The sequence below is a fragment of the Sarcophilus harrisii genome, chromosome 1 (assembly GCF_902635505.1).
Source record: "Sarcophilus harrisii chromosome 1, mSarHar1.11, whole genome shotgun sequence".
NCBI lineage: Eukaryota > Metazoa > Chordata > Mammalia > Dasyuromorphia > Dasyuridae > Sarcophilus > Sarcophilus harrisii.
The window spans coordinates 138,924,646-138,951,118 of NC_045426.1; the positions used below are offsets into that span (position 1 = coordinate 138,924,646).

The following is a 26,473-nucleotide window of genomic DNA, read 5'->3' on the forward strand; positions in this document are numbered from 1 at the left end:
AAAGACAGAGGATGATAGAAGAGTGTGATATATGAAAAGTTTGAGAGGCAAAATTTCTAGGTAATCAGTCATGTTATTAATTATGGCTAGTGAATAATTAATGGATTGTTATTTAACTATCTCTTGGAAAGTGGAGACAGATCATAGTGGTCTATTGATGCTTACATTGCTTTTAGAAGAGAGAGTTTTCCTCACAGAAGGCAATCAAGTCTGATTGGTTAGCAATGAGAAAAATGAATATTATAATAAGTGGACCTATTCTTTCTAATGAGGGACTTGGGGAAGAGACTTTTAAGTCAGTCACTTTTACTGGCAAACCACCCCCCAGTCCCAGGTTATTTAGAACTTTGCTCTAACCCTCACTCAAGCCTGAGGAGAACACAATGAGTTTTCCACTGGGAAGAAGTTTGAAGAGAATATTAAATCTAATCTCATTGTCAGCCCTATTCTTCAGGGACTAATTTGATCTAGGATAGATAAGGAAATAGGAAAAAATACTTGATCTCCCAAATAGTAATTGGTTATTAATATGAGAGAAATAAAAATTTCTTTCAAGGATAAGGGGACCACTAACATAAAGCAACTAATTGATGACACATAAAGCTTTTTCAGTACTCTTACTGAGAGTAAAATTATTATTTTTCTTAGTGAGAAAGAACATAATAATGATAACAGTAATATCATTGTTATTATATCTTGAAATACATGTCATTTCATTTGATCTTCACAACAACTTTGGGAGGGATTGGTACTTTTTATTTTTCCCTTTTTAAAGCCATAGAAATTAAGGTAGACAGAGGTTGATTGATTTGTCATGGGTCACATTTTTGGAATTGTGTGAGACAGGATTTGAACTCACATCTTCTTGTTACCAAGTCCTGTAATCTTATTTGTTGTACTACCTATTAATCAACATGATACCTTTAGAAGAATGTTTATTTTATATAGAGAGCAAAGAAAAATTGATGTCTAATTAGGACATGGTTCTTAATTTAAGTTTTTACAATTTTTTTAATTCCAATTTTATTATGACACATTTTTGAAAATATTTTACTTATTCATGGGTTATATGTGTGATTTTGTTTAATGATTTCCTAGTGAAATGACCTGGACCAATGCCAATCAGCACTGATTTTGTAACTTAGAGTTTTAGAGTTGTCTTATGCCCTAAGAAATCCCCCCTTGTTCCCTCCTTCTTTCCCTTCCTTCATTTCTCTCCCTCCGTCCCTTTCTTCCTATCTCTCTCTTTCTCCTTTACTTCCCCTCTCTCCTTCACTCCCCCTTCTTTGTCTCTGACTCTCTCTCTTTATCTCTCTCTCACTCTCTGTTTCTCTCTCTGTTTCTCTCTCTCTCTCTCTCTCTCTCTCTCTCTCTCTCTCTCTCTTTCTCTGTCTCCCTTCTCTTTCTCTCCCCCTATGTACTATACCATAGTTGCTAATTTAACATATTTTTTTCTAATGATAGGAATTTGTGTGAATATGTATTTCTATCAGTTAGCTCCATATGAGGCTAAAGCTGCCACACTCTTATTACTAAGTAGAATAGCTAAATTCTCCCCTGTAATCTGAGCTACCACCAGTCACTTGAAGCATCTAGCTCTAAGCTTATGTTAGCATTATGTCTTCCCATGGAACTTGACAAAAAGGGTCAATCATATGTTGAATTTTCTCCATCCAGATAGTCCCTGAAATGATGACCTAGTATTCTTTGTTTCTGTTTTGTTTTGTTTGGATGTTTTTAGGGATGAACAAGAAACAGAAGGTGTCAGCCAAGGATGAGCCAGCTTCCAGCAGTAAAGGCAGTAATACTTTGCAGGTAATGCAATTAATCATATAACTCTTTTTGGCTGGTGACCCATGGATTTGTTATTTAGGAGTAAGCTAATGTTCATGATTTTAAGCCAACAAAATGATTATTTTGAGTGGTCAGCAGAATTAAAGAACAAAGATCATATAAGAGTAGAGAAATTTAAATGCTTTCTCTAGTAAATAAAACTATAAGCTGAAAAATTAATCCTTTGATGAATAGTGCCATTTCATAGTAAGAATTAAAGAATTAATCATTTTATAAGCAAGTCTTCTTATCTTGAGACTATTTACCATAGTGCCTTCTGCATATTGTGCCTTGGTAAATTTTCCTTGAAAAAATGAAATCATTACTACTGGTTCTTAGGCAACTTTTAAATTTCTCTTGATTTTAGTGTTTGTAAAGAATCATGCACGTACTTTGTAAATGATAATATTAATAGATATGTATATGGATCTTATAGTTTACATAGAATTGCACGTATGCAAATACATGAATATGTATATATATCTATATGTCTTTCACATCTATCTATATAGCAATACATATAATTATGCATATTTATACAAACATATAGATATATGTCATTGATAGATATCTCATTGGATCCTTGCCAAAGTAATAAATGTCTTTTCATTTTACACAAGAAAAAACTGAGCATCAAAGAGGTTGAACAGTTTGCTCCTACTCAAAAAAAACTGGTGATGTGTCCTAAATTTAGATCCAAATTTTCTGTTCTCATGTCCCATAGGTTTTCCTCCTCCATAAAGCCTTTCCTTATTTTATTCAATTGTCAGGTTTTTCTGTAGCACACACACATTTCTAGGAAAGAAAATGAGAATTCAGAAAGTGCCCATTTTTATTCCTGGCAAGTATTTTCAAAGAGTAATTATACTTTTCTTTGGGAGGAATGACTTTCTTTTTGTGTGTATGTGTAAGTGCCAAACTCTTCTCTGGGCTATAATTTAATGTATGTTATAGTCAAAATAGCCAGAAGATATGTGTTGTTATGACTAGATTTGATAAAAATATTAATCCATACTAGGAAGAATCACAAGAGTTCTCCCTCTAAATTGGAGAAAGCAAAGTAGCATAGTGGATGTTACACTAGACCTGGAGTCAAAAAGATCCAAGTTCCTATGTATCCTCTCACTTTCATTTCCCCTCTTTCTCTATTCTTTTCCCTCCCTTTCCCTCTTCCTCCTAAATCATGCTTTTGGAGTATATGCTTTGGTATTTGATTAAAATATGTATTTATGCACTTAAAAATAAATTTTTGGTTAGGTCCATTCCCTTCCCAGAACTAATTCTTTTCTTCGTGTTTCTTTAAGGGGAAAAAAATCTGTTTTTATACCTGGGACAGCTACATAGTATAGTGGTTGAAATGCTGGACTTGGAATCAAAAAGACTGAAATTCAAATACTACTTTTGTGACTATAGGAAATTTTTTTAAACCTCTCTGGGCCTCAGTTTTGTCATCTGTAAAATGAGGATAATAATAACATCTCTCTCCTGGGGGTGTTGTGAGGATCAAACAAGAAAATATTTGTAAATCTACTTCATAAACCTAAAATATAAAGCATATACTAGTAGCTATTGTGGTTGTTATTATGATTATAATTTTTCCTGTAATACTTTAATTTCTTTATATTAAAAATGAAACATTACCAGGCAAATGAGACAAAATAAGTTATATTCATAATATTAGAACTATCTTATGAGATAGCTAATGGCAATATTAGGGTATTTGTAACAATTTTATCTTAATGATAATATTCTTTTTCTGCTTACAGATGTAATTTTAAAATATTTTTCCTGGAAATTGAGTTGACTTTTTATGCATATGATTTCTTAGGTTTTATTGTAATGTCATAACATTTTTTATTATTATTCTTTAGTCACAGAAAAAAGGACAGCAATCCCAGTTCTTGCAAAGCCGTAACTTAAAATGCATAGCCTTATGTGAAGGTAAGTTGAAACCATTCACAAATTTTTCACAAATGAAGTTCCTGAATGGCTATCTCTAGAAATAAGTTTATATCACTACTTAACTGATTATTTTGAGAAATCAATATACAGGTACATGTTGAGTATTTATTAATATTAGAAAAGAGGATCCCACTTGTGTGTATATATATTATAATTCAAATATTCTCTTTATTCCAGCTGCCTCACTCTGTTTGAACCTGTTCTTATATTCTCCAATTCTTGGATCCTTTTCCACTCTCAGAGTTCATTACTTATATTTTTGTTTAATTTTCTTATCTGGGGAAATCTGGAACCCACAGACATTTCAACAATGACTAGTTTTAACCTTGAGTCCCTTGCTCCACCTCCTATTTTTTTCTTTGCTCTTGTCTTGTTAAATCCCAGTCTAGTTCACCTACTATCACTTTTTCTGCTCTTCTGAGTCTTTTGAGTATTTCTGGAGCAAGTCTTGGTCTATGCTAACTAGCTCCCCTAGAAGTTTATTGTGTCTAATCTCATTGCTATATTCTATATGCTATACAGCAAACATCTTATTCACCTCTGTTCTGGATTCTTCCTCTCATAGTCTAGCAAATTATTCCAGAGCTTCTCCCTCATCTTCACATCCCACTTGCTTTCCTACCTATCTCTCAGTACTTTACCTTGTATTTTCATTTTCTTGACAAAATTAAGAGCTATCTAGAAAGATCTCTTTTTTAATTCCTCCGTTTCTCCCACCTTCTCTCAGGTTACTCTTTTTTTTTGCCAAAAGTGAAATCCTCCGCAAGAATCCTTATACTCAGCATCTTTCTATTTAGTTTATTCAAATACAAGTTTATTAGAGACCTACTGTATGCAAGACTCTGTGATAGGCATCAGACATACAAAAACAGAAACAAAACAGTCCATGTCCTCAAGAATCCCATGTTCTACTGGGAGATTCCACACGCACATAAACAGATGCAAGATAAAGTAGGAGAGGAAAAGCATCCAGGGATTCTTGACACCAGCAGAGAGAGAGCAGAACTTGGAAAAAAGGAGGACATGATTGCTGAAGACATGAAATGATTTTGAAGTATGGAGGAGGGTTTACGAGAAATCTCTCTAGAGATAAGCCTTAATTTTCTCTGAGGAGTGGGAAGCCATGTCATCTGCTAAGAGACTGGTAGGATTGGAGGTGGGGCTTAAGGAGATTTAGAACAACTGCTCTGGGCAATGTGAAAATGAAAGAGAAAAAGAAATAGACAAACACTATATCATGGCCCTATTTCTCTCCTCCCCATCTCTAAAGAATAAACTTTACTTAACGATGTTCACTTCCCCAAACCCCATTTATTTAACTCTATGCAATCGGTATTTTGTACCCAATCCTCCACTGAAGCTATTTTTCCTTGAGCTTACCAAAGCCTGTGGACTTTTCCCAGTTTTCATCCTATTTGGACTTTCTCTAATAGTTCTAGTAGTCACTAGTGACTCCCTCTTCCTATAACCAGAGTATCCTGCCCCTACATTGTATTTTCTTTTTCATTTGTGTTCCATAGAATTGCTCTATTTTGCTTCTCTGCCTTCTTGGTTCCTTCGCTGGTTTGTCTTCTTGTCCATTTTTATATACTCCCTCTCTTTCAGTCCCATGATATCAGTTCTTATCACTGCAGTTCTAGATCTCAAGCCCAAATCTCTTTCGGAGCTCAAATTTCCTGATGGATGCTCTACAAACGCTTTAGACTGAATTTTTTAAAAAGTGAATTTAAAAGTGCCTTCTTTTCCTTTTTGCATACTTTCTCACAGCTTTCTTCTTTTTTGTTTGATAGAACTAGCATTTAGAAAGTGCCCAGTTCAGATCTTTAGAAACATCATTGATTTTCCCTTCTTTTTTATGTGGCTGTCAGTTGCATAGTCTTCCTAATTATTCATCCATGATATCCATATTTCTCATACTTCTTTCATCTTGTCCACTTACATCACCACTCTACTTCATGTTCTCAGTATCTCTTGCCAATTATAATAACTTTCTTATTGATCTGCATCCTTCTAGTCTTGCCGTTTTCTAATCTTCTCACAGTTCCAAATTAACCTTTCTGTTTCACAGATCTGTCACTTTCCCATTCAACTACCTTTAGGGCTCATAACATAAAATACAAACAGTTCAGCATTACATTTAAAACATTCCACAGTCTGGTTCTTACCAGTTTTTCCAGACTAATCTCACATCATTTCCCTTTATACATTCCAAGCTTCAAGCAAACTGAACTATTAGCTGTCTTCTAATGTTGTTCCAGATTCTATAATTCCTAGTACTTGTGTAGGCCATACTTTACAGTTGGATAATACTTCCTCCATTTATCTACTTTTAAAATTACTTTTAAAAATCCTTTCTTTAAGACTCAGCTTTATTATTACTTTTCCCACAAAATTTTCCCTGATTTACTTATTCTCCAATGATTCTGTATCTTTCTTTGCCTTTGTTATGTTCAACTTTGCATCATAATTATTTTGTCTATGATAATGATGATCTCTATTATAAGACTTTAATCTCTTTGAGGATAGAGAATAATACTGGATATCTTAAGTATCTTTTTACTATTAAAAATCCTATGATTGTCTCCCTTACCTCTTCTCTTTTCCCTTTTTTTCTCTTCCAAATGATAGTTGTAGAGATTTGATCTTAGGATTTAATTAAAATAAGTTTGCATATATTCACATACATATGTATATGTATTTATACCTGTTTATACATAGTAGAAGAGGGAGAGGAAAAAGAAGTGTTTTTGTGAACTAAAGGGTAGATTTAAGTGTTGTGCCTCCATATTCTATTCTAACCATATATGTATATATCCATCACTTAAAACTGCACATATTTTAAGTAAAGAAAATAAGATTTTAGAAAATGACTGTTTTTATTCTTGGCAAGTATTTCAAAAAGAAATTATATTTTGCTGAAAGAGAAATGATTATCTCTTTATAGAGATGCCAACTAATCCCTCAGTTGTTATTCAATGTGCTATATTATAAGAATCCAGAAAATATGTATTAATAAAACTACATTTAATAATAATATTCATCCACACAATGAGAAGCCATCAGAGTGCTCCTGTTAAATAATCTCCTTACATATACCACCACCCCACCCTTCAAAAATAATAGAACTTTAGAGCTGGAAGTAACCACAGTCATTATTTAGCACTGTTTTCACTTTTTAAGAGCAGTTATCAAAAAAACTAAATTTTAAATAGGCAAAAACTCGTCTTATCCAGTAGTTCATTCTATAAATTTCTTGAACACAGAGTTTATCCCAGTGTCAGCTTGATTTTTGCTTTTAATTGCAATTCTTGATCCTGGAATGCTTTTATAACAAATATTTTCCACTATATCTTTTTTCAGTAGGATTTTTCTAGGGTATAGAAGTAAGTTCATAGATTTATTCCTTTAGAGAAAAATAGTGTCTTGATTTCATTTGTCTAATGTTTTATATTTTGGGGCAGTGATAACATCACCAGATCTGCACAAGCATGGAGAGATATGGGTTGTTCCAAACACTGATCATGTCTGTACAAGATTCTTCTTTGTGTAAGTAGCAGTATTTTTCCCCTCAGTTTTGTTAAAAGAAAATGTTATATATGAGTGAAGGGGGTAGTGGAGGAATATTTTCAAGACATTTTTTCTTAGTCCATAATAAAGCAAAATAGATAAAATGTTTTGGTTTACCATAAATATATTGTTTTCATTATTTGAAGAGGGAAAAGATCGCAACAATTGTCTGATAACATTAATAAATTAGGGACTGGAAAAATCAAAATGCCAATTTTGCCAATGTTGATTAACACAATTTAAAATAGAAGAAGTAATAGAAAATAAAAGTGAAATTCTTTCAAATAATTTTTTATGAACAAATAACAAGTTTTTGCTCTATTTCCCTTTATCATTTTGGTTCATAAATTTGCCTTTTGTATTCACCCTATTGTTACCAATTTAAAGGGCAACCTTGTGCTGTAGGCGTAGCACTGGTCCCAAAGTCAAAGGACCTGTTTTTAAATCTTTCTTCTGGCACTTATCTACCTCTATTACTTTGGAGAAATCACTTAATCTCCATGGGTTATTTTTAAAATGAGGGGCTTGGAGCAGATGGTCACTAAGTCTACTCATCAGTCACTCATGAATCACCAATCATTTAATAAACCACGTGTCAGGCACTGTGTTGACTCCTTTTTAAGTTCCCAGTCTATTATTAGCTTAGGTTCCTATAATCTGCTTTTCAGTTAACATAGCCTATTAATCTTTAGCATTTAGTATGGGTTATTACTATAGCTATCACCATTAAAAATATAGTACAAACGGCAAAGTTTTTTTTTTTATTTGTTCAAAGGTAGTGAATTTCTTCAAATGCATGCACATGGGTACATGTACACACACACAAACATCCATACACATAGAGATAGATATATAGATTGTAATTATAACTAATACTGCTTGTTCACAATTTGTAGCTTGGTTTTCCAAAAGGAAGCTTATAGTCACTGAGATGATATTGTTGAAGAACTCCAAGTTGTAGCTAGACAACAAGTTCTAAAGTTCTCTCCTAATTGATTGTAGTAATTATATTCGACGTTTTTTCCCCCTGTAATTCATAGCAATTCATTTCAGGAACCATGCAGTTAACTCTGAAAATACTGAAAAGGAGGTATTGTTAGCAGCCTGATTCTCAAGTCTTCAAGTCTTCTTATTTTTCTTCTTCTTTGAGATAACTAAAAATATTTTCCATGGATAGAAAATACAATATAGGTTAAAAGTCAAATCATACTTACATACATAGTAGGCATTTAATAAATATTAGTTGAATAACTTAACAGTCATTTGTGGGTTTCATAGTGAGGGTCTTGCTACATTCTGCTACTTTGGGACACCAAATAGTTCACAAGATACATTATTTTAAGATTGTAATTTTCATTTCTTTATTAACAGAAATGAGATTACATCCCTTTGCTTGGCACCTCAGGAGAGAAAAGGCTAATTATATGAAATTGATAAGATTCCAATTATATAAAAAAGGGGAATTTGTTAACCAACTATTGTACTTTCTCATATGTTTCTTTTTGGTAAAATATGAGGTTTCATTGTTATTCTAGTAGTAGGGGTCGCTACTGAATGATTTTTTTCAGGAAGAGTCTATGTGGAATATAATGAAATGCTTTATCACAATTAAATGATGATCAAACAAATACTTGATTTCTCCTTTACTTTATATCCTGCTACATTGAGCAGCTATGATCCCTAGTGACTAGAAATAGATTAATGTGGTTTTGTTCCTTACCTTTGTCATTAAATGAAAATAATAAATGTGAAAAAATAGTTTTCATGTTAATCTGATTCGCAGAACAAAGAATAAGACCATTACTTACTGATTTATTCATACTTCTTCAAAAAGAAAAAGTCATGCTCAGAGTGACATTCTGAGCAATGAATCATTCAACTAAGCCTTAGGTAAAATGCTTATGGACTGCTATACTAGAAAAGTATAAGATAAAACTTGGTAGAATAGCTTTCTCAAAAGTAGGTATTATAAGATTGCATGAATTCAGACAACATTGAGAAGACTAAAAGTGGTTGTGTGAATTTGTATTGTCTTATAAAATAGGTATCATATGACTAGATATAGATGAGTTTACAGCCCCCTAAATAAATTCAGAAAAATATTGTTTAGTTAAATTTGATCAAATATCATCACACTGTAATAGAAATATTATTAATAATGAAAATACTACCAGTACTCAAGATGAAAAGGATAAAATAATATTCAGTAAGCTTTTATGAAGTGTCTACTAAGTGTAAGACACTGAGATGAGCATTAAGGGAATAGATAAAAAAAGATAAATATACAATAGTTGTTTACTTGTGGAAACTTTCTATTAAAACTTTAATGTAGAAATACAAACAATATCAACAGAGCTTGTTGCCTTTGGGGCAGGAATTTGTTTATTCTTGGAATAGTGAAACAAGGACTGGCTTTGAAGCCAGAGATCCTGAGTTCAAATCCTATCACTTGCTTCCTGGCAGTGTGATATTGGTTAAGTCAGTTCATGCTAAGTGCCTCAGTCTCATCATTTGTAAAATGAGGTGGAATAGGCGATTCCTAAGGTATTTTTTATCTCCAAAATTTATGATTCTGTTATCCAACCCAAACAAGTTACTAAATTCTCTCAGTGCTCTAGGCAGCTCTATAAGAGCATTAGATATCAATAATTTTCTATACCATATTGTAAGAAGGAGTTTCCTATGTCAGTGAAATTATAAAATCACAGATCTAGCCATCATTATCATTGACATCATCTCCATCTCTGCTTTCTATTTACTTCTTTGTCTGTGTCTCTTTTTATTTCTTTGTATCTATCTTTGACTCTGTCTCTTTTTTCCTAATATATCTATGCTAACTACTTCTTAGTATTTGCAGTATACTATGAGCACTGAGAATTAGTGATAAATACTGAAAGCTATCTGAAAAAAAGGGAAAGAATGGGTGATTTCAGGGACCTGAATAAAAAAAAAAATCAAAGCATCACATGCAATAAATTTTGTTCTTAATTTTTTGTTAGGTGTGATTAAATCAGAAGAATATTTAATTTACATTAGTTTTTTAATCACACTCAAAGGCAAAAGCATGAATGAATAATCCCTGACTTTGTACAAAACACTATTCCCAGCACTGAGAATACAAATTAAGATAGTCCTTGCCTTCAAGAAACTTACTTTCATTTTTCATTTAACCAACATATACTTTCTTTTATATAATCTCCACTTGAAACAAAAAGAATAAAAAAACAAAACTCATGTAAACAAATATGCAAAGTCAAATAAAACAAATTTTCACATTGGCTCTATTCAGAAAAGTGTATTGCATTATGCACTTGAGTTATTATTCACCTCTTTGTCAGGATTTTGAGTAGTATGGTTCATCGTCATAACTCTGGAATTTGTTCCTCATTGCAGTGGGCAGTTTTGTTGTTTTTATTGTATAAATTTTTATTCTATTTTGGAAGGAGCTTACATTATAGTAGGGAAGAAAATACTTATAAAGGAGTAGTGCCCAGGGGAGTTAATTGTGATCTAGTAAATCACAAAAACAAGGAATGTAATGATAAAGTCAGTTATTGTTCTCTTTCCATAGACAATGGGAATATCATTTATTAAAGCAAAAATTGGAAACCTGTGAGGTAGGATGGAGAAGATCAAAATTGGATTGTTGAAGCAATAAGACAAGATAATGGGTGGGGTGAAGAGGAAGCTGCTTCATTCCAGGAAGTAAAGAGTCACTTGGCTTTTCTAAGTATTGGCTCCTGGTGGTCCAGTTTGGAGGACAGATAAACAGCTTAGCATATTCTTAATTTCTTGGCAAAAGGTTTCTTGAAACTTAATCAGAAATTTATTAATACACAGTTCATTAAAAATCTTATACCATATATATTTTTTAAAAGATACTGAAATGCTGTTCAGTGATTTATTAGTTCCTCTATACACATCAGAATCATAGAATTTTAGATCTAGAAGGCATCTCAGTTATCATTTAGTCCAGAGATCATCAATTTGATTTTACTTTTTTCCCATCATGGACCCTTTTTACAATCTGGCGATGCCTGTGGAATTCTACTAAAAAATAATGTTTTAAGTACCTAAAATAAAATAGAGGATTAAAAAAATTGAAATATATGTAGTTGAAATAAAATTTCAAAATAAAAGGTTCATAAATCCCAAGTTAAGAATCTGGTTTTCAGTCCAACTCTTTCCCAGAAAGAATTGCAGCTATAAAATAACCAACAATTGGTCATTTGTCCTCAGTTGAAAACTTCTGTGCGGAAGAATTCCATTTATCTTGTAAGGCGCATTCCATTCTTTCTGTTTTAGTAGGTAGGAGGCTTTATATTGTAATTCATTGGGAGACTTTCTTCATGGGGCAAAAAGAATGTGACCAAGATTATTTACATAATCACATCTATGTAAATAATTACTACATATATGTTTTAAGGCCTAAGTTCATCACTCATCTGAGGTTTAGTATTATTTCTGTATGCATGTTCACTATTTCCTCTTGGATCATTCTCTCATCCCAAATGCTATCTATCAAAACCAAGACTCCCTCATCTCCATCTCCAAAATCAGATACTTATAAGAGCATCCTCACTTTTTAATGATGGAAGCTATCAGCAGCCCAACTATAAAATCTCCATTACATTACTACAAAAATAACCTTTTATTTCAGAAGATTATAGATAGTATAAGAGTAAGGAGCCCCCAGATACTATCCTGTTTAGCCCTCTCCTTCTGCACATGAATTCAAAAATTGATGCTCAGAAACATTAAGTGAATTTCCTGTGACCTCACAGCTAATAAATGCCATGTATTTTTATGTAATCAGTATTGCACATCACTGTTATTTCAAGTTTAACTCATTGCTTTGATTGTTTTCATTCTCTGAATGAAAGATAGCCAGTAATTCTCCATTGTCTATAAAATATATTCTAGCCTTTTTAAAAATAGCTTTCATTCCCCTCCATAATTTGGACCTACTTGCCTACCTAGATCTGTTCCCAGATTACTTACACACTTCGTTCCAACCATATTTACTGATGTACGCACTGTTACTCATTTTTTTTTAACTTTAATTATATAAATCCTCTATTACTTAATGAAATATGGTCAAAGGCCTAATGAAAATATCTTTTTATCCATGAAATCTTCACTGATTAATTGCACTTGTTCTCTAACTTCTGAATTACTGTAGCACATTCTTTTATTCAACTAATATGACACTTAATGTGTGTGTCATAATGAATATCTCTAGGAAAATGATAAATTGTTAAAAGGCAAAGACTGTATCAGATACTTTTAATTTTTTTGTATCATACACAATGCTTTTCAGAGAGTAAATATTTCACAAATATTTGTTAAATTAATAAAAAACTTTTTCAGGTAGAATATAAGCTCTCCTGTGGTTTGCCAACCTAGAAAGTTTTCAAGTATGAGCCTGGTCACAAACTTTATTTATTTGCTATACAAAGACCAACCTTGTTTCTAGTTGAGGATATTAGTACTAGTTGGCTCTTAAAGTGATGTATTTATTTGATGATGGTTATCCATAAAATAGACTGGAAGGTTACTCAGTTCTTTGGTGCCCTCTACTTCCGTAATGCAGATGGCAAAATAGTGAAAAAGTTGATGGCCGGGACCGGGAGGTTAGGAAAACTTTTTCTTTCAGTTAAATGAAGAGTCCTTTATTCGCAGAAGAGAATGAAAGAGATGGCACGATAGGTCTTGTGCACCCAAATGCTACAGTATGATTCTTTCCTGGACCACTTTGCAATCTCATCTCCAGGTGAACCAAGCAAAGAAGCCACTGTGGATGTCACTATTAATTATATACTAATATCTTTTATATAGGATAAAGACAAATTTTAGGAAGAACTCTGATAAAATTCTCCCAACTACTTAACACATATTTTGAAACTATTTCAGTATGAAGGTTGGCACAGTACTATAAGGAAATCTCTGGGTGTTAGAAATAAAATACAAAGCACAGCAAAATTGAGGGACCAAAGACTTTGATTGGTTAAATGAAAGAGGCATATAAAAAATGAAGGTATTCATCAAACTGTATGTAGTCAGTCTATTGATCACTCAGAGTCAATTTCAAAGACAAAATCAATTAGAAGAGTAAAAAATGACAATTGAAGCTCTATCTATTTTTAAAAAGCTATAGAACACCCCCCCAAAATAAATGAGAAATATAAAAATATGAAAACTTTTGTCACCAATTTTTTAGGGGAATTGTGGCTGCCAAATCAATCAGATTAACAAATTGGAACTAAAAGCCCAGAAACTGTCCCAGAGAGTAAACACTTGATTAAATAGAGCATAAGCAAGTTAAAAACTTGATCAAGCAGAAATATACTGAATTCTGCTATAGCAGTTGTTTCAAAAATCCAAATTTATTCCAACACAATTGATATATCAGAAAATATTTTGAGAATAACACAAATTTTGAATTTGCTTATACTTGATATATTTAGCAAGAAACAGTGAGAGAATACAGACAACTCCAAACTTTCATAATAATTCACAAATTACTTTAGGATATTCATTTCCAAAAGCATATTTCCATTCTTTTTTTAAGGCAGAGTATCCTATTTATTGTTTATCTTTGTTACAGTGGAAGCTGTGAGTATAATACACACACCTTCCCTCCTCCTCCACTTCAGAGTTAAGATCCCCAAAGGCAACATCTTCTAACCTATCCTGTGAAAAGGGGGCAGAGATTGAGCAGTAGCCCAAGATGGACTCTGCCATTATTTCTGTATTATTTTAAATGATGCTTAGTTTTTGTTAGGTTTCTATCTTTTAATTTTTGATGTATCATTCATGAAGGATGTTATATGACCATATAACTCCATTTTCCCTATGAATTTTGTGGTTTTTAATCCCGTGATTTTACATGAAATGGTGCTTTCTGGGAATGCATTACTAGTACACCTGACTGTACACCAAAAGAATAGAAAATATTACAGATGGTAGATCAGTATGTATTATAAATATTAGTTACCTAATATATGCTGATTTAAATTAAATGATACAATTATCTTAAAGAAACAAATCAATAACCCAATAAGTACTAATTAGTAAAAACTAATGTTTATGCTTTACTTTGAGTTTATTGAATCTTTATGAGAATTTTCTATAAGTGCAGGCAGAGTAATCTTATTAAATCATTGAGACAAGAACAAGGCATTTGCAAACAATTTTCAACAGATAACATCTTTAACTGACCATGATGAATACAAGATCTTCCTGCTTTTTCTCTTTGTTGAATATAAAGTAGGAAAATGAATTAGTAAATCAGGATTTAACCTTAAAGAAACTACCCAAATTTGTGCAAATTTTCCAAGCACTTAATGTGCTTTACCTCTTTTATTTTTGTTTCAACCTTGAGATAGGTGCTAATATTTTCCACATTTTACAAATGGGGGAATAGACTCAAGTGACCTAATGAGTATCATACAATTAATAATTTATTAATTACTCCAATAAAATTCAGACCCAAATTTGTTTCCCATGCACATGTTAAAATCACACAGGTTTTTTATTAAAACCTTTATTGTAAAATAATATAAAATAAATATACCAATGAAGAAAATTTTATTTATTTATTTATGTTCATTAAACTCCTAAGATGTTCAGTATTATGGATATCCTGTGTAGAGTCCATATGCAAAGATTGCTCCACCAATTTTGAGTATATCCTGATATTCATTATCACATAGAACATTGTAATATTTCTCTCAGACTCTACAGTTCTCTAAAACCTAAGTAAAATTTGTGGCCATTACTAATCCCATACTAAAAGTAGAAATTTCTGAAAAAAAATTCTTATTGCCCAAATAATAAACATACATGAACATTGATGGGCTTCTAGTGGCAGTCAGAGAGTTATGGCCATTGCCTTTTGGTTGGAGGTACAGGTCCTTCATGAAAGAATTCACAAACCCAGAGAGTTTTAGCTGGCAAAAAGGGAAGTTTATATTTGGATGAGAAGCCAGCTTTGCTAGATAAGACTGACTTCTTCAATGACAAAGTCCTGGTAGAGAAATAACAAAAGATTTTTCTCTGAGAAGAGAATGTCTTCATAGCAGGCAAGGTCCTGGCAGCTATGCTAAAGAGGCAAAGCATGCTACTTTGGACATTCTGCAAAGAAATGAGAGAGCAGAAACCTATTTTATGAACAGATCTTGGTGAGGGGGGTGAGGGCAGTTTGAACTGATCAGATCAGCATCTCCCAATTGAAATTATTTTGAAGGCTTTTCCAGCCTGAATTTGAATGGAGATTTGGCTGTCAATGGGGATGGCACAGCCTAAGAAACACACTCTCATAGACTCTCTGGTGCCTGGGAGGCAAGGAATCAAAGGGGACAGAATTTCAAAGTGTTAATTTTACAAATCAAAAGGGAACAACATAGTTTCACACCCCCGTCAAACATGAATGAGTAACCAAATATGATAATCCATTAGTGTATAGAAATCATACAGTTAGAGCTGAGGTTTATAACCTTACAAGTGAAATAGCCAAGTACACTATGAAATTATATTTATTTTTGTCTTTGTACTCATGACAGAATCAACTCTGTCAACTCCTCTTCCCTCTCACTTACAAAGAAAACATATGAGCCATGGTTTTATTGAGCCAGAATATCCTTAAATCTGTTTTAGTCACAACTAGAACATATTGGTTTACTTCATTAATGTGTCAGCTCAATCAGGTCCTACCCAGTTATTTCACATTTTGAATTAACCAACTGATAAATGAATATTTGTAGATGTTCTTAAAACCGAGTGATTTCTGCGAACTTCTATCTTATTCATAGTTACATTTGTCCCCTGTTCTCTACTCACATAATTATCACACCCACTGTTTTGACCCTCCATTCTCTTTTCCACACACTACAGAAATCTCCCTTAACAGCTGCCAGTCTCTACTTTGCAAGCTATCCAAACAAAAAAAGAGCAGTGTTGCCCAATTGACCAGTTCCCATTGGGTGCCTAGTAGGGCAGTTCTGATGAAGTAAAAAAAAAATCTCAAAGGTGGGGAGTCATCCTGCTAGAATGAATTCACAGATTCAAACCATCTGTAGGTCAAGGGACAAGGCTTTATTGTAATGCTTAGTAAGCTGGCAAAGTTCCTAATGAGTAACAAGGATTAATGACTCTTTTATGGGAAAAATCAGAACAAAATATGCTAATTATTCTAAATGTGAGCAGCAGTAAATCAACTGTTGGTCTCTGGAATTGAAGACTATATAGATAGCTTAATCTTCAAAGTATATAAAGTAAGAGTGAGCATCAAAACAAGATAGCTCCAATTATTGTCCATAATTCTATCAGTACAAGATACTTCTACTGGATCAGTTTGTTCCTCACTGAGAGCCACTTAAATACTGAGTTGCTATCAGAATAAGGGTATTTTGCTGGAGTCCATTTACCCTAACAATTCTACTCATAGAGGTTGTTGTTTGTTTTTTGATCTTAAAGAGGACCATGAATTGTTTGATGTTTGTCTCTTTTCTTTCATTTCCTTACCTGCTGGTACTCTTCCCAAAGGAATGATTTTTGTTGTTGTTGATCACTGAAACATTGGGATTTATAGGCTGGATTTCTTTCATAAGGACCATGCCTTAATCCCCAATCTCTCTGGCTCTTATTGACCAACAAGAAGTCCCAGGCCAAGCCCTACTTAGTCATTATTTGGACAGATAGACTCTGAGTGGATGTAAATTGCAGTTGCTTCTGTTTTGACCAGAAATCCTAAGTGTCTGTCCCAGATTAATTTTTTTTTTTTGACTAGGTAAAAGAGACCATTTTCTGCCTCATTTCTTAGCTTGTCTTAATTACTGATTAGGTATTGCCTCTTTCAAATTGAGACCTGTTAAATACTTTAATTTAAAAAGCCAAGGTCTCCCACTGTATCCAGGGCCATATCCAATCATCCTGATCTTTATGTTCCCTCTGGACCCAGATATCTCTGAAGGAGAAAGTGAGGCTGATGGTTTTGCATAACCCTCTCTCACTTTAATCCAAACTCACCAGCATGTCTTGGCTGATGTCATGGTCCTCTTCAAGAATGAAAGACAAAGTATCATTTTTGAATCTCACATTCCTCTAAAAGAATTCTAATAGGGATGAACAATCTGTCTTTGTAATCCACCATATTTAGTTTTTTAATCCAGAAGGAGTTGAGCCAGAGAAACCTAGATTCAAGTCCGGCTTAAATACATAAAGAAGGAGCTAGAAACTTTATTTTAGTAAGATCCAATTATACATACATACATACATATATATATTTCTATTTGTTTCCAAGAACATTTAAGTTATCTGGTCAAGTTTCCAATGAATGAAAAGTAATGTCAAAATGAAAAGTAATATCAAAGTATGATTTAAGTTCATGGAAAAGAGATTTCAAAGGAAAACAGGTCTAATGGAGATAGGCGTGAAAGAGAGAGAGACAGACAGAGAGAGACAGAGAGAGAGAGACAGTGGGTGTGTGTGTGTGTGTGTGTGTGTGTGTGTGTATGTGTACATACATACATATTACGTGTATATTTTCAACTTTACATAAACATGTCACAGCTAAAAATGGGAGTACTGGTTCACATTCTAAATGAAGAGACAGTGGCAAATTTTGAACGGTTTCTGTTTGTATTTAAGTTTTCACTTGATAAATGTTTGTTTAGGCAAGCTTTTTTTCACTGTTAAGAGACTACTCTATAAGTGCTGCCTGCCATTTCACAAGTATATTTGAATTTCACAAGCCTTAATTTACACTAGCAATATTTGGGGCCCATTTGACCTCAATAACCAAGACATAATGGAGATCTGTAAACAAAGCCTGAATTACCTATCATTAGAAATTCCATAAAGTGGGGAACAGTGGATGGAAATTCTTGTTTAGGAATAGTTAGAACAAGATGATCTTTGATCCCATTCCAATGCTGAGGTTCCGTGTTTATATCCTGCTTTTCTGCCTTGAGTAAACTTCTGCCCCTTGACCCTTAATTCTCCCATGTCTTACTTGTTAGCTATATCTCATTGTATTTCAGTAAAGCATAATTTAATATTGTTTGAAAGTAAATTTTCAAACTTAACAGGTCTCTGTGGTAAAACTATTACATAAAAACATCTGATTCATGAAGATGCATCTGTGTGAATCAACAAAGTGAGATTGCATAAACATCAAGTCATCAGAACAGATCACTGGGTGTGTAGATTTAATAGGAAGATAACAATCACTTTCGATCATAAAAGATGAATTTCATTTTCTGCTAATTTTAGTTTGATTCCAGCTGTCACATCTTGCCATGCTCTTCAATTTACAAGACATTTAAGGGAGGTAAAGAAAAGATGGGGGCCCATGTTGATCTCCAAGGCTCTCTGGTTCTTTATTTTGAAGCTAATTACTTGGGCTCTCTGAAGCTTCTTTTTTGAAGACATTTTTATAGAGTAGAATAAATTCACTATGTATTACTCACTGAGTGTTAATAAGGGAGTTTAACAGATGGTATTAAATTTCCTATAATTCCTATATTCCTAAGTGAGTTTATTTAAACAAAATTTTGAAATAAATTTTGAAAAAAAAATCAAAAGATTCAGAAATTGTCTCAGAATGTTGTGTGAATGTTATGGATTTTTTTTATCATAGTTAAAATTCAAACTTATTTGAGAAACAAGTATAAAGTTAGATCAGAAAAGACTGAATTAAATCTATAATGAAAAAAGATAAAAAAAATATATTGAGCATGGAAAGATGTCAGTGTAGGTTTGAGGAGAGGAGGCAAAAGAAAAGGCAAAGAATTAAAGGTGAAATGGTAAATAAGCAGGGTGAAAGTAGGTCAAGAAACATAGAGAAGTAAGAGGGTAATTAATTTAATATTTACCATGCTGAAAAACCTATCACTGAAATAAGATTGAAATTCAGAGGTAAGGATAGGAATATATATGTGCTATGTTAATTGAGAGAGGTGGTGAATTTTTTGATAGAGTAAGAGAGACTGGGATAGATAGTTAATATTCTCAAAACTACAATCAAGAACAATGCTAATCAATCTTGGAAAGTAAAGAAGAAACTATCAAATAGATGACAAAATGGAAAAAAATGGTTTATCTGTTTGGTAATTAAAACTTATACATTTACCAACCATTCTGGAGAGCAATTTGGAACAAAGTCAAAGGGCTATAAAACTGCATACCTTTGATCCAGCAATAATACCATTACTTAGACTATACACTAAGGAGATTAAAGGAAAAAGACTTATATGTACGAAAAATAGTCATAGGACATGTTTTTGTGGTGAAAAAACTGGAAATCAAGGGGGAAATTCATCAAATGGGGAATGGTTGAACAAGTTGTGGAATACGGTTGTGGTGTACTATTATGGTGCTACAAGAAATGATGAGCAGGATGCTTTCTGCAAAACCTGGGAATATGAACATGAATGGATACAAAGTGAAATGAACAGAACCATGAGTACATTGTCCACAGTAACAGCAATATTGTATAATGATCAAGGATGAATAACTTAGCTACTCTCAGCAATATAACATATCAAAACAATTCCAAAAACATTATGATGAAATGCTGTCTACTTCCAGAGAAAGAACTGATTGATAGTTTGAATGCAGATTAAAGATACTTTTTTTATTTTCTTTATCATCATTATCATTTTGGTCTGCATTTTCTTTTGCAACTTGATTAATAGGGAAATTTTTGTGTCTCTGTATGTATAATTTATATCAAATCTCTTGTCTTCTTGAAGAAGAGTGAAGACATTAGGAATTTTGGAACTCAAAATTTAAGAAGTTAAAAATTTTGTTTACATGTAATTGAAAAAAAAAATGTAAATGTAAAATAAAAAGAAATTGTATACCTGAAACAAGAAGTGGTCCTGGATATGGTGATTTTTTAAAATCTAAGTTATCTAACTTTATGTTATTCAAACTAAGTTTCTATATCGTTAAAATATTTTCAAAATATTCATATTTTCCTTGTTTCATTTTTTAGTTATGAAGATGGTCAAGTGGGAGATACAAGCATTAACACTCAAGAAGGAGGCATTCATAAAGAAATTCTCCGGGTAATTGGTAACCAAACTGCGACTGGATAATGGACCACTGTGGTTTCACTACCTTGATTTGAAAGCCTTCCTCGGTTTCAAAGCTGGATTTTGAACTGAAGAAGATGAAAAAAAAATGTTATTATAAACCAAATTAACCCTTTGGATACTGATTTTTTTCTTAGTCTTTCTAAGTCTCATTGAAATACCTAAAATGGTATGCAATTTACCAATTGTAGGGATATGGAATCTAGTAATAAAATTCAACAGCACTTAAACAAACGTTTGGGCTGCTCATAATAAAAAGATTTAAAAAGGAGTTTTGTGCTGATATTTTTATATTAAACTCTGTAATTGGACATTTTGGTATTATATACCGTCATTTTAAATTTAGGTTAACCAAAATAGAACAAAGAGAGAATATTTTATAATGGAGCTTACATCTGTACAGGATACTTTGCAATAAGTATTATGTTTGTACATTCTAATATACTATATTTATTAGTACTATGGGATATTAGAATGTCATGGAAGAGATGTTACTTATCCTAGTTTTTTGTTTTCCAATACAAAAAATAACTAGGATTTAGATGCAGTTCCTTGCCAAAAAAAGTAAGACTATAAGATTATATGTTTTGCATTTATATGCATATATGTGTGTGTATATAAATATGAATATACATGTATCCCATACATGCATACACACACATATATGTGACCACACTGATGGTGCAAATCTAGGATCCTATCCTCATCCTGTACGAAGACATAAACTTCAATAATCAGTAAATCTGGATCTAAACAAGATATGAGCCAACTCCTAGACCCTTCGTTGGAATTATGGGTAACTTTTCATTGAAAATACGTGTACAATTTTTCTAATTGCCCATGTTTTACATAACAGGCTAAAGAGATATTGTACATATTCAGCTCCCAATATGTCAAGTTCATCATTTAAATTTCACCACCATTTTGGGGGTATTGCTAAATTTCTACATGAATTAAATATTATATTTAATATAAAATTTAAAGATCAGTTATTCAAAATCAATCCCTAAAAGTTGAAGCAGTATTTTTTTTTTTCATTTTTCACTTCCTACCCTGAAAATGGAGGCAGTGTTGGTCAATGGAAAGAGCACTGAGCTAGATTTCAGGAAGTTTGGTTTCTAGTCTTGGTCCCATCAGTATCTTGGTGACCTTGGATAACAGTTTCTTCAACCAGAAAATGGGATTAGATGGAACTAAATGATCCCTAAGGTTCCTTCAAACTTTGATGTTATATGATTCTATTTTTTAAAATATTATATCTTTGTGTTATATCAGATTTTTTACATTTTTCCATCTTAACTTATTTTTTTCATATTGAGAAAGAAGACATTAAAGCTTCTTTTATATTAAAAGAAAGCCAATGAGTTTATAAATTACAGTATTCATTCAAACACCAGCTTTCTAAGAGTCACATACTTATGAAATCATGCCTCTTTCCTTATGCCCCAGCATTCATTGTGGAACTTAATTGATAGCATTCTGTTTCCTAAGGGATCTTTGTGCAATCAGTCTCTTCCCGTCAGCACTTACACTTATGTGACTGTCATGCAATTCTGAGCCTGGAATCTAGATTTATATCTAATATTAGTTCATTAACATAAACATGAATATACACCCCGCTCATCCCTATATATCAACTATCAGTCATTTATAACTCTGATCCAACAAAATCTCATTTGAAATTTCCTGTGTTGGGCATTAAAGAGATTAGGAAAACTATCATACACACATGAATTTGAGCATTAAAAATTATTCTACAGTTTGGATATATTGAACATAATGATAGCATCTGCTTGCATCTGGTAACTGTTGATCTTTGCTATCTTATACCTTTGGACTCATGCTATATCTAGGAATAAAAATTCCCTGTAAAGGAAGGAGATGAATACTTGATGTAAATGAGTTCATTTGGAGTATTTCTGCAGAGTAAAGTAAGGCTCTGCATGTTTTTACGTATCCTTTCCAAGTCATCAAGAAAATCCATGTTTTACCTGCACAATTTCAGTGATATATAAAAAAGACTAAATTAGCATTGGAATATGAAATATCCCCTGGAAAAGAGCACCCATACAGTATAGAAATTACAAAGGTAACATGTGAAGAAAAAGTAGTTGTTATGTTTAATGCTAAGTGACAGTATAACACAATCTTTCTTTTATCATATTAAGCTTAAAATATGGTCTTAATGGGGGGAAAAGCAATCCTTTCCCATTATAGGGGATGACTTTAGCAGCCTGATATTGTAGATAGGACTAAATTTTAAGTGATGAGTTAGGAGAATTATTTAATTGAATTTTCCTGGGCAAAGTACCTAAGCAGAACTCATTTTCAATTATTATTTCCAAATTATATATATATATATATATACATATATATATATGTGTATATATATATATATATATATATATATATTTGTTGACATTACAGCCCAGTGATAAAGACAGTGTCACTGTTTTTTGTTTTTTTGTTTTTTTTTTGCCAAACCATATTGATTTAAGAAATATTGTAACTCAGACATCCAGGAGGTTATCTATCAACTTTAATATTCAAGAGATGAAATACTATGGTTATTTCTCAATTCAGTAACCCAATTTTACAATATTTGTTGAGTACTGAGACTTGTTCAATGACTCTAGGTTTTAATACTGTAATAGTGTTTTTTTCTTAATTACTTGAAAATTGTTTACTGATGCTGTATGATTATTATATTAATTTTGTACACCTTGATACGAAAGAAGAATCCACTGAACAAGCTAATAATTTTCTTTCTTGAGGATGTGGTCAGGTACAGGAAGTAGAGTACAGAGGACAAGGAAAGGAACTGGTTTAAAGAATCTACTTTCTCCTTAACTTTATTTGTAAACATTTTACTACTTAGATAAATGTTCTTTTATGACAAGGAAAGAAATATATTTGTGCTGTATTTGAAAAGTGTGAAAAGTAATAATGTACTTATAGTCTGTTTAATTGAAATTGGCCAATTACATTTTAAAGGAAAGGGTCTTTGTTTTTTGTTTTAGTGGTGGTTGGCTTTGGTAAATTGTTTAAACAAGTTAAAGATTTTTTTTTAAATTAAAATTTGAGATAAATACATACAACTTTACATCCTTACTTATTGTCAAGTAATTTTTAATCGCTAAGATCAATCCTAACACTTTCATTTCACACAGTAGATATTTGTCACAACAATCTTTAAAAATTTAAAAGAGTAAATTCTTCAATTTTTTTCTCCTCTGGCAAAAGTAAACAGCACTAAACATACACAGTTTTCAGCATTCAATGAATATGGTTGAATAGATTTTAGAATTTTGAAATGTAATTAATATAATGTTGTTAAATATAGAGGCTAAGGGGACAGGAGATTTAAGGGCCAACATTCATAATCCTTGTTAAGGAATTTGCGTGATTTCATTTGTCTATAATTTGGTGTATCATAAATTTTAACTTGACCCTATGACTTCATTCCCCTGAATGGATATCAATGTCACGTTGTTACTTTCAGCTTTTTGAAACTAATGACTCAAAAAAATTATGGCGTAAATTTGTCTTGACTGAATATTTCATTACAACACTACCTCAGGATAAAAGAGAGGCCAATGTTTTATAGGAAAATATTTCTCCCATATGAGGAGCAAGAAGAATATCATAAATTGGAGGAAATTATCTACTGCTTTGTAATGCAGCCATTCATGGGCAAAGGAATAATTAATTTTGCCCCTCTTAAGCTCTTGAGTATACAGTGAGTTTCCTGTTTAAGACACTAATGTCCAAAAACAGAGAAGTTCAAATTCAAAACTAGTAATTCCCTGGTTCCACTAGCTTTTTACATTGACTGGTTTTATATAACCTTGCTGAAACTTCAATCTCTGAGGGTGAAAATTAGGAGGAATAAAATGGGCAACTTGTGTCAGTTGGCCATCTGAAGTTTCAAACTTTTGGGACAGTTAATTCCTAGTGATTTTTATTTTTTGTCAGAGTGTAGAATTGATGTATATTATTACCCAAACAATATTTCTTTGAAGTTTTGTATACAGTATGATATATTAGGTATAAGTTTTTGTAGGTCAAAAGAATTTAAGTAGCTTTTAGACAAAACATATCTAGAGTGTGAAAAAGCTGTGTTGAAGAATAGATGACATTAAACATTTACCAGCAAGTCAATAAAAGTAATCCTGATACATTCAACATAATTTAATGTTCTAAAATTATTTTCTTCAATTCGCCCAATATTTACTGTATCTTTTGAGTAAAAATAGTCATTCCTTTATGTAAACATTAAGATATGCCTCTGTTTTCTTTAACTATACAGCCTTCTTGACAAATTTCTTGAATTTTGTGCACAAAATAGTATTGCAGCCTGCTATTTAGCCTCTGGTGCCTTAGAATTATTATAAATATTTAACAATATGTATATAATGTAAATACTGCCAAAAGATCACTAAGGCCAAATATTTTCTCTATCACTTTTTATGGCACTTGCTTTCTATTGCTACTTTAGCCTCTTTTATCCAGCTTTGTAACGGTTATAACATTGTAGCCAATGTAAATGTTTACTTTCAATAAATCTGAATTTGTTCAACAAGTACTGTATATGTGGGCACTATTGTGAGAACTCGAGTAGAGCCTGGCCTCCCCTTTTACTCAATCTTGCCTCTGTGTTTTGCTGTTTTTTGAAAGGTCTAAATGAAATCTAAAACAGTTATGTATTTTTCTTCTGATGATGATCGTGTGATAAAAACATACTTGTCTTGATATTCAGATTGGTTGAGGGAGGTACCAGGAAATAATTGATTATGGATGTGAGTGCTAGTTCAGTTTTTAACTATAGAATATGATATTGGATTCAATAATAGCATAATTTGGATTTGCAAACTTCTAGATATATGGTGCCATTTAAAATCTGTATCCATGAAATCTAAAGAGGCATTTTAAATCAAACATCTTAGATTTTCAAAGTGTTTCTTACCTGAGAACACAGTAACTTTTTGTGGTTTTTAACTTTTATTGTTATATTTATGTTTATATCACTTCTAATATGTTCTTTGTTTTTCCCAAGAGCTATCTTTTATAAAAAAGAATGAAAAGAGATTTGGGGTGTGTGGTGAGAAAGAGTTTAATAAAATCATGACCATGTCAAGCTAAGTATTATAAACACCATATCACATCTGCAGCTCCCCATTTCAAAGAGGTACAGTCTTAAAGCTTTTCTTCTGAGCTAAGCTTGATCGTTATAATTTTATATCCCTCAATTTTCTTGTTGTTTTCATTTACTTTTTTGAAGTAATTTTGCATATGCTCAGTTCACTTTATATCCATATATATAGACGTGTGTGTGTGTGTGTGTGTGTGTGTGTGTGTGTGTGTATAGATAGAGATATCTATATCTATATAGGAGAGATTTATATATCCTTCCAGTTTCTATATATGTATAAGGGGAAATGTGTCTTCTCATGTTTTTCTATTCCTTATATTCATTGTTTTTATTTCCAAGTAACTTTTCATCATTATATATTTCAAATACTTTTTAAAGCTTAGCTTTTTAAATATCTAAATCACAATGACTAAATAACCATCCCAAGAACTATTTTACTTCATAATTATGTGAGGAAATAGAATTCACCAAATAAGATTAGGGAATAGATCTGTGATTTTGTTAGCAAAGGGATAAAGATTCTTCTACCAATGTAAGTCATGATCTTTTCTGCAACTTAAAGACTTGAAGAGTTGATTAAATCACTGAAAGGTTTAGTGAGTTGCCCATTGTTATACAGTTCTCTATTTATTATGCTATGCTGATACTCCAAATTCACTAAAATCATGTTTATATTAAACTTAGGATTAATTTTATATTCTAAGACTTAAAATATATCAATTTATAGGAAAGAAATCATAAACAAAACTTTAGCCTAGTATACAAAAAAAATTACACTTAGTTTAAGGAAATCTAATATTTATTAAGTATTTATGTCCTGAGATTAGTATAGGACATTGTTCTTGCCAATATATTTGGG

General features: G+C 32.1%; 1 protein-coding gene across 2 annotated transcripts in view; it reads left to right on the top strand.

The window, feature by feature from the left end:
* PARP8 (poly(ADP-ribose) polymerase family member 8) overlaps nucleotides 1-21,747 on the top strand; it is a 221,345-nt gene extending 199,598 nt beyond the window's left edge. For both annotated transcript variants that reach the window (XM_031964876.1, XM_031964883.1), the window contains 4 exons: nucleotides 1,742-1,815; nucleotides 3,705-3,774; nucleotides 7,257-7,341; nucleotides 20,363-21,747. In XM_031964876.1, coding sequence (XP_031820736.1) covers nucleotides 1,742-1,815; nucleotides 3,705-3,774; nucleotides 7,257-7,341; nucleotides 20,363-20,465 — 332 coding nt within the window. In that variant the 3' untranslated portion in view covers nucleotides 20,466-21,747. The remainder of the gene's footprint in view (nucleotides 1-1,741; nucleotides 1,816-3,704; nucleotides 3,775-7,256; nucleotides 7,342-20,362) is intronic.
* The last annotated feature ends 4,726 nt before the right edge of the window (nucleotides 21,748-26,473 follow it).